At 34.5% G+C, this 9624-nt stretch overlaps 1 protein-coding gene across 1 annotated transcript; it reads left to right on the top strand.

The window, feature by feature from the left end:
• Positions 1 to 262: 262 nt before the first annotated feature.
• Positions 263 to 9375, top strand: LOC146141389 (very long chain fatty acid elongase 6-like). The gene is made up of 7 exons (XM_083389802.1): positions 263 to 364; positions 1853 to 2009; positions 2254 to 2459; positions 4256 to 4366; positions 7729 to 7850; positions 8710 to 8880; positions 9009 to 9375. The coding sequence occupies exons 1-7, from the start codon at positions 343 to 345 to the stop codon at positions 9144 to 9146; spliced, it is 927 nt and encodes a 308-aa protein (XP_083245928.1). The 5' UTR covers positions 263 to 342; the 3' UTR covers positions 9147 to 9375.
• The last annotated feature ends 249 nt before the right edge of the window (positions 9376 to 9624 follow it).

Here is a 9624-nt window from a genome sequence, read left to right on the forward strand (position 1 = left end):
AGAACAGGAAATTGACAAAGTTAGGTTTGCTGCAGTTTATTGAAGGTTTGTTCACAATTATAAACCGTAGTTCATTGCTGGCAAGATTATTGTATTTATTCTGCAGTTATTATTTGGTTGCTTTGTATTTATTCTGCAGTTATTATTTGGTCGCTTTGTATTTATTTTGCAGTTATTATTTGGTTGCTTGTATTTATTCTGCAGTTATTATTTGGTTGCTTTGTATTTATTCTGCAGTTATTATTTGGTTGCTTGTATTTATGTTGGGCTTATTAATTGAAATGTTTATATTTTGCAGGAATCTCTTTGTAAAGTTGCTTTGTAAACTGTTCTGCTTTGAAAATGGTGGATAACACAACACAAGGTGAGTTTTTCAGTTATATACAGTAAATTTCAGTTATTTACAACATTTAGACCTAAAAACACAAGTGTTTTCAGCATTAAAGCCAAAAATTCCAGCGTTTTTCAACATTTAGGACTAAAACTGCAGTGTTTTTAGATTTAGGACTACAATTGCAGAGTTTTTAACATTTCGAGCTCCAATTCCCAGCAGTTGTAGCTTGCTTCACAGGTTTCTACAATAAACTAAAAACTCAACAAGCCAGTTTAAACTTTGACTGGCACGTTGCCATGACAAGCATTGTGACGTAAGCGTGAAATGACGTCACGCACTGGGGAGTGTGGGGGCGTTGTCCGGGGCAACAGACTCTGTAATACTACAACCAGATTATTGAACAACACGGAACGAGGAAAGTTTTCAGTCATTAGACAAAGAACAATGAATTGGTTGAATCTACCGCTGGATCTGAAGTTGATGACATTAAAATAAAAAGTGCGCATTCATTAAAAACCTGGGCCGCAAAAGTACAAAGGTTTAAAAAAAAAAGAAAAAAAAGAGCAAAGGTTTCCATGTTTTACAGTAAATAAAGAATAATTTGTACAGATAACAAAAATTCTCCAACCTTTTCAGTTCGCAACCAACTGTTAATGCAAGTTATATTGTGCGCCCACAATGAGATTTTACCAAACGAATGAAAAACAAATTAACGAAAAAAGAAACAATGTGTACACGTGCAATTTACCTATAGTGCGAAACTTAAGCTTGCGTATTGGATATTATAAGATCAAGAATATAAATGTTACGTAATGGCAATGCAATAATTTTCCGATCAAGAAAACTGTAACATTCAGAAATGCTTCGCGACCGACCGGCACTGCTTTACACTAAGTTCGTATACACGCAAAAAAAAAAAAACTGAAAACAAAAACATACGGAAAATAAAACTGACGAAATCAATTGCTTTTTCAACAAAAACATTTTCACAATTCGGGACAGAATTATTAACTTTGTGAAAAAAGAAACTGCGGACTTACTATTGATGACGTCACCCTAGGTATGACGTCGTTTCCACTTTAGATTATTTGTAATGCTGCAAAACAAAGAGTTAATATAAGTAAAAAGAAAAACATTTAAGGAAAACATATTTTTTCTTTAAATGAGGTTAATTCAAAAAGTGGTAAAAAAAAATTTTAATTAAAAAAAAACAAAAAACAATAAAACCCAGAGCACTTATGACGCAATTAAGCTTCATGTATTTTGCAATTAATTGCAAAACCTACAAAAAAACAAGTTAAGTAGAACACTGAAACTCGACAAGTGATAAAGTACTATGAATAAAAGGTAATTAATTAAATTAAATTATACACAAGAAAAATACATTAAACAAAACCCGACGCAATTAATTATAAAAACTTAATTAACAAAAAAACACAAGTTATGTGGAACATCGAAACAATGGACGATTGTTTATATATTGTTGTCTCACCTATTACATTATGACGTCACACCTAGGTGCTGATGACGTAGCTTGGCGCTTGGAGACGACTTTTGATGACGCAAGTCACGTACTCGTCACGCTCACTCAAAGCTGGGACGTGGCGGTGACGTCATCAATCGCCTACGTCATTTTCGTGTTCGGGGGAAGAAGGCTGATGAAGAATAGAGAGAGGTAGATACGTAATAATAGTAGTGACATCATAACCGTTTGTAGAATGTGACGTAATAATTCTCATTGAGATGTTGGTTGTTATTGTTTCCGGAATAATTAATTGATAATTATTTTTTTTATATTAATTTATAATTACTTTTTTAAATTAATTAATAAATAATTTTTTTTTGCATTAATTCATAAGTATTTTTTTAATTGATAACAATTACTTTTTAGGGTGATTCTCAACATCTGTTTATTCCAGGTTCGACCTGAGGTTCCCGCTCATAATGTGGTCAACGTTCCTTGCCATCTTCAGCATCACCGGGACCATCAGGGTGTGGGGGTTGGGGATGCAAATGTACCGGAACCAGGGGGTCAGGGGTCTCGTGTGCGACACCAGCTTCTACAATGGAGGGGTCGGACTGTTCTGGAGTGTAGTTTTCCTGTACAGCAAGTTCGCAGAATATGGTGAGTTGCAGAGGTTGTTACTAGGGCGATCATCTTCTGACGTAAAAAATTTAAATTTTGACTTAAAAATTAAAAAAAAATGAATTTTTTTCTTGGATTAGTTTATTTTCAATGCCGAAGAAAAACTGGCGAGTTCGAGAGGTTATCACAAAGTAATGGTTTGCTTGGAAAATGTTTCCAAATGCTTAGTCTAAAAGCTAATTTTTTCAGAGAATTGTCAACAACGAACGCTTCTCACAAACTTAATAATTAAATTGTCCACTTCGATCACGCATGTAGGCTACGTTTTTTCGGGATTTTTTGGCAATCTTTTTTATTAAGTTAAAAAGCTAATTTAAGCCTTTTCAACCGCACCAACAAACGCTGCCTAAAAATTATGAAAAACTATTTTCTTGAAAAAATTTTGACCATTAGAAATACTTTAGTTTAATCAACAAACTACCGCATTAGTGTCTTGGCGTCGTCAATCACACGTTTTTTATTTAATACTGATAACAAGTGAAACAAAAATCAGTATTTTTTTCGGGTTTGCGCAAAACAAGACGCTGGTTATTTGAGAAAAAAATTATTGGCTGTAAACAAGCTCATTTGAAAACCAATATCTTATTGTGTTTCAGTGTTTTTGCTCTTGTTAGTTTCACAAATGTAATGTTTTCATGTACTTTTTATGTTAATTAATAGACATTTCAAGTTCTAGGCTTTAGTTGCTCTGCTCGACTAAATGTCTGAAACAATAACTGATTTGTAGGGCGATTACATTTTGACCCAAAAAATGAGAAGTTTCGACCTATAGAAATACATTGATTTAAACAACCTATTGTTGTTTGAAGTACTTCATCAGTGTTTGGCGTCGTCAATCACACGTTTTCGTGCGTTTTTACTGACTACCAGTCGAACACAAACCAGTATTTTTGGGGGATTTATGCAAAACTCAATGCTTAGTTGATACTTTTGTAATCTTGAAAACACCAAACAAAAACTTGGGAGTTCAAGAGGTTATCAGAAATTAATTATTTGCCTGGAAAATGTTTAACTGTTATAACCAGGGCTGCGGAGTCGGTTAAAAATAACCCGAGTCCGACTCCCGAGTCGTGTGATTTCGTCATGAGTCCGGCTCCGACTATACAGCCTGTATTTCCAATTTACGTAACTAAAATAACGTGGATATTCAGCAATCCACTCATAGTGGTGTTGTATAACTCATAGACCCACAATTTGAAAATATCCAACACATTCTCTCCCACCCTTAAAATTTCCAGTTGGCGGCCATATCTGTTTAAAAATTTGGTACTGCGCATGCGCATGTTTGACTCTCGACTCGGGTAGTTTTACGTCTTACTCGAGTCCCTACTCCGCACACCTGCTTTTAACGCTGCACAAAGTTTGATTTGCAAAGCAACAATTATAAACGTTTTTGTTACATATATTTCTAATCGGTTTAAAACCATAACTCTTTATTCATTTTCAGATGTTGAAAATAAATAAAGAGTTATTCGAAACGTTCAAAATGATACCTACTTCTGTATGGGCTTTGATATTCTTATTACGTCTTACTACAACCTCCAGCTACTACGCTTCAAAGGTTTAAAACCACTTTGCGCAACTTTCCGAATTAATCGACAATCTTATTGTTTTAAAGAAAAGCCCAAATTTTAATTTACATCAATAGTTAAATTTAAATTCTAAAATTAACTATTTTCAAAATTGCTGTAAGGCCGAGGAAATACTATTCAGTTCCCCGCAATACATTTCAACCGTGTTTACGTTCAAACTAACATTCTTTTATGACGTCACAGTCGACACTGTGTTCATCGTTCTTCGCAAACAGAAGCTGATATTCTTGCACTGGTATCACCACTTCACCGTCGCCCTATTCTGCTGGTTGACCTTCAGGGGGAAATACGCAGGTAACAATCGATAACAATAGGTTAAACAATGGATAAAAATCGATAACAATAAGTTAAACAATGGATAACATTCGATAACAATAGGTTAAACAATGATAACAATCCATAACAAATAAATAAACAATTGTAGCAATCAATACGCCCAAAAAATGGGTTAAACAATGCTAACAATGGATGAATAAACGATTATAGAAGGAATTCTCAAACTTTTTTTTAACCTAACCCTTTAAAATATTTTGGTTCGGAAATGACGTCATATATTGACGTCATCAAACACTACGACTTAAGAAAACTGAAATTAAGGATAAAGCGTTGTTTTTAACTAATCTCTTTTATTTTGAAACATTCGTTCTATTTCTTAAATTATACACTGAGATTTTAATTATCAAGGAGCCCACAATTAGCCACGTACCTTAAGCCTGAAAGCACCTGTTTTGTAGTTAGTTAGTTAGTTAGTTAGTTAGATGGACAAAATCTTGGGTCTGTGGTTCTAAGACTTTTTCTTGCAACATTTTTGAGAATTTTTTGGACTTGCGACGAGATTTAGTATTTTTTTATTTGTTTGTAACAGAAACCCGAAATCAATCGCTGTATAGTGTATACTATAGTTTTCGAGTGCCAATGCAATTTAATGCACTCGCCAGGGGGTAATAATATAATTTTAAGCATATAGCACCATGGCGCACAGTTTGAAAACCACTGGTTTAGTCCTACTTAATGTTTTGTTTTAAAAGCGATAGTTTTCTCAAAATTTCTGGTACCAGAATAAAATGTGAATTATAGGATACCATCTACTTTACGACAACGTGTAGCTTTAGGTGAAGCCGCCTACCCCAGAGCCAAATTAAGGGTGCTTTAAGCCTAAGGCTGTTTACTAGAGAAGCGCCTAATTCTGCAAACTAAGCTACAAAAAGTAATAAAAATACATACATATTGCCTCGACTCAGTCATTCGTTTTTAAGCAAAAACTGTACTTTTCATGGTACTCGAACTGTATCAGCCTCCAGCCTTACAAAAACTTAACTTAAAAAAATTGAGAGCCGGAATTTCCAGGGCCTTTAGGTTATAGCCTTAGTAGCTTAATGGTTAATCTAGCACTGACCTCCACACCACACCAGCGCAACTCGGCTTGGCAGGATCCAAACGCGAACATCTTTTCATGTCTGTGTGTTTGATACGTTCTTTAGTTTAAACTACTTTGTTGGTCAGCCTTTCAGCAGAAGCGTGTTTAATGTAATTGTGAGAATGAAAGTGATTACTTGTGCCGCAAAATATTCAATAATTTCATTATTTGGCGGCAAGCGTGTGAAATTCGGCAACAACTGCAAACTAAAACACGACGAAGGCTTGCTCGATGTTTTGCATTTGCAATCCGAGTTAGATCCTGCAATTACAGAACGCAAGCAATTCACAAATTTGATTATTCAAGTCTTTCCGACCAAAGAGTTTTAATTGAAATTCTTTGCTTTGATTAAAAGACTAAAAATGAGAGACTAAAAATACAAACTGCCATTTTGGTAAAATCCGAATTAGATTAGAACTAGAATTACAGAACGCAAGCAATTCGCAAATTAGATTGGAATTAGAATTAGCCGTATTTTGCTTTAATTCATTGAATTAGAAAACTAGAATTAATCAGTTTTCCAAGTCGGGCCACAATACACAAGTTGTTCGTGAGTAGCTCCCTTTAATTCAGTTTAATTTAACGTTTATTGCGACCGTTGCGACATTCAATCCACCTTGAACAATTCCCCATTGTTGTGATATAATTGAATTCGAAGTGCTTTATTGTTCCTGTTGTTACCTAACAATCGCTCGCCTTGTTTGAACAACAATAGTGCCTATGACGTAAAAGCTTTTATAGTTCAACCGGCCAGCTCAATGTGGAGTTTTAATTATTTTGCAAAAATAAGAAACAGCAGGAAAATTCTCCAGGAAATATTTTAAACTAAAAGCGTTGGCCTGACAAAATTAAAACCTTAAAACCTTAACCGTTGGCCAGAAATAAGGAAAATTAAAAGCCTTAAAAGTTAAACAGGAACAGCAAAAATAAAAAAACGTTTAAATTAAAACCGTTGGCCTGACAAAAAGAAATATTAAAACGTTAAAATTTAAATGTTGGCCAGAAAAAAGGAAACATTTAAACGTTTATAATAAAAAGGGAACAAGCCAATTGTAAAACTCGTGTTTAAAGAGAGATTTAAGTTTAACCCTACTGGAGCCATTTTCCAGGTTTGGGGTGAAATAATTACGCAGCTGTTTGAACCGAACCACAAACCAAACCACTAACAATTCATAGTTAGCTTGAGAAGCGCGCAAAAATCTTCAAACCAAAATCAGTCCGCAAGGTCTGAACATTTTTTGCAAACTTTCGTTTAATTCTGTTCCATGATAGATTGGTACGGTATGATAAAAAAATCCCTTTGGTTCATATGTTATTCTACGTTTTAATGGATCTTTTGAACTACATTAACGATTAAACTAATTTTATCACTTTTCATAAAGTAGTTTTTATAAAACCTTTTGTTCTGACGGCATGTGTATTTTACATTTTCAAACCAGGCCCTTTTTCGAGCTTTGCGCAACACTTTACTTCTATTGCCTTCTTGACTGTAATAAAACAGATTTTGAAAGTTTCAATTGCTAAAAATCCGAGGTCCCGCCTGATGTAAGCGATTAAATCAAACTGCTTTGGTGTAAATTAAGTGTTTTCATTTAACATATTTACTAAAATTCAGTTTTTTATCTCAATTTTTTCACGTAAAAGCATTTTCTTTCTATATGTTGCATAATGGTTATTTTTTAATTCAGTTATTGCCATAATATTCACACTTCCAATTTTAATAAATTAACGTTTTTATTTTGAAATGTTTAATATCTTGAGAAGCACACCACTTCGCCCGAAAAATCAGTCAGCAAAGGTCTAAAACTTTTAAGAAAAGTATGCATTTCGCCATAGAAATAACATCATCAGTTTGTCTATACAAATGAATAGTAAGGAATTTACATCATCTGCTCAATAGTAAATTAAAACATATTTTTGTCTTTCAATTCAAAAACAATGACTGTGATGTTATTGACCTATGCTTACAACAATTGTTGACGCCCATATTTATTTATTTTGTGGTTGGCTTGTTATTCTAAGCTAAAACCTTTGTTCATGTGCTTAATAAAAGTATGCATTTCGTCATGTAAATGGAATCATCAATTTATCTATACAAATAAATAGCAAGGAATTTACATTATCTGTACGGTAGTAAAGAAAGACATAATATTTACTATTTGCTAACCATATTTTATTTTTCTGTCATTGGCTGATAAGCTCAAACGTTGCTTAATATGCTTGCAACTTGTTGTCCTAGGTTCGTTTATATTTATGGCGGCCAACTTTTTCGTCCACGCGCTCATGTACACTTACTACGCTATGAGGGCAGCTGGGGTTAAGATACCAAAGCCGGTCGCTAAGATCATCACAACTTCGCAAGTAAGCGCGATAAATGTGAAGTAAAACGTTATCAAAAGCATTATTGAACGTATTTTTGTTTCAAGTTAATGTGACACAGCCACCGTGTATAACGGCGAAGGTCGTCTGACCACTAAGCCAAAATATAACGTAAGGCATGTTTAGGAATTGCGTAGAAAGAAAGTAACACGTCATTTTAGGCGATTCAAAACTGTTCTTTTGTCTTTTGTCTCACTTCGTATATACCCTTCTGTAAAGTTACAAGTCTTTAAGACTTGCCCGTATAGGTAATCGAAACGTCTACCACCGCCTATTAATAGGCCTAGTATAAAGTCGTCTAACGCTGATATTTTTGCATACAAAATCAAGCGAATTGCCTTTCTAAGTGATAATTTTAATGTGAAAATAGGTTGACTTTCATGCAAACAGATATATCAAATAATTGGTTTTTTAAAACATTAAAAATCCCACCCTTGATATGAGTGCAGTTTAAATTGCCTTTTTGAGTAATATTTTTGATGTGAAAATACGTTGATAAACTTGTGTGAACATGGCTAGGCATTATTTTAAGATTAGCAGTGAGTTGATATGATCGGGAGTGTAAATGCGTTTTCGTTGTTACACGTTTAAATATCGAGTTTGCAAAACGCAACAACACATTAACTTTTTGTTGAACAACTAAGCAAACATAGGTTCTGGTTTGCCACAAAAACGTTGAAAAAGCTAATGTAGCAAATTAATTGTTGGAAACTTTTATTAAACCCAAGATTTCACGCAACTTCGAACAAAACTATATTTCGCAAACATTTGGAAATTTAAAGAGAATTTTTTCACAAAATACTTTACAGTTAATCCAAGAAAAGTTTTTTGATTCTTTCAGATCGTTCAGATGGTGATCGGATGCGCCACCATGTTTGCTGTGATGACGTACAGCAGTGACGCAAGCACTTGTACGTCATCAAACAACTACGTCATCACCGGGGGCGTCATGTACGCTTCTTACCTCGTCCTTTTCATCAACTTCTTCTATCAATCTTATCACCCCAACAAGGTTTGTGACGTCATAATACGATAGCTGTGACGTTTCGCGTAATGACAATACATTACTGTTACGTCACACTTTACTAGATTATGACGCAATTGCGCCCCAATTGAATGATCAATTGTTCTTTTACTCAGAATCGACTTTCCACTTCGAACCGTGATCAACAAAGCAACGGCACTGTGACGTCACAAGCCAAGACAATGAGGAAAGAAAGCGCGCGATCGAGCGATTACCAGTTGCGACAAAGGAAGCCGAGCACTGTTCGCTCATAAAATACCATTGTGACGTCATATGCTTGATTATATTTAGGTTCTAATATTAAACCTCTTTTTATGTTTACTTGCGCCGTCTAGTGTCTATGATTTCCGTGTGTGTTTGCCCGCTGTGTGGCGCCCTACAGTAGCTTGTTGTTACTTGTAACGCTTATTAAATGCAAATTTTGTGGTACGTTGTCATTTATGTTACGTCATTTATCGTGATGTCTGTTTGTTTTATTTAAGAAATAAAAAAGAAGTGGCGCTGTATAAGGCCAAATATAAAGTTTGTGAGTTTTCGCACATCTCTATTTCAGGTGAAAGTAACAATAAGAAAAGACCAAAGGCCTAATCATTCGAACTTTTTTGGCAGAGAATTTTAACGCCCAAATAAACATATTACCAAACAGCAAAAAGGTGTTTTTAAAATAAACATTAAGCGGGACAAGGTGTAAACGAGTGGGAGGCAACAGCTTATCCAGCAAATAAAGCCATG

Source organism: Ascidiella aspersa, chromosome 5 (genome assembly GCF_963924565.1).
Source record: "Ascidiella aspersa chromosome 5, kaAscAspe10.2, whole genome shotgun sequence".
Classification (NCBI taxonomy): domain Eukaryota; kingdom Metazoa; phylum Chordata; class Ascidiacea; order Phlebobranchia; family Ascidiidae; genus Ascidiella; species Ascidiella aspersa.

Excerpts from the sequence above, each read along its gene's own strand:
- LOC146141389 (XM_083389802.1), top strand. The coding sequence starts at position 343 with ATGGTGGATAACACAACACAAG. Across the intron at positions 4,367-7,728 it reads CTTCAGGGGGAAATACGCAG|GTTCGTTTATATTTATGGCG; the intron begins GTAACAATCGAT and ends TTGTTGTCCTAG. Across the intron at positions 7,851-8,709 it reads AGATCATCACAACTTCGCAA|ATCGTTCAGATGGTGATCGG; the intron begins GTAAGCGCGATA and ends TGATTCTTTCAG.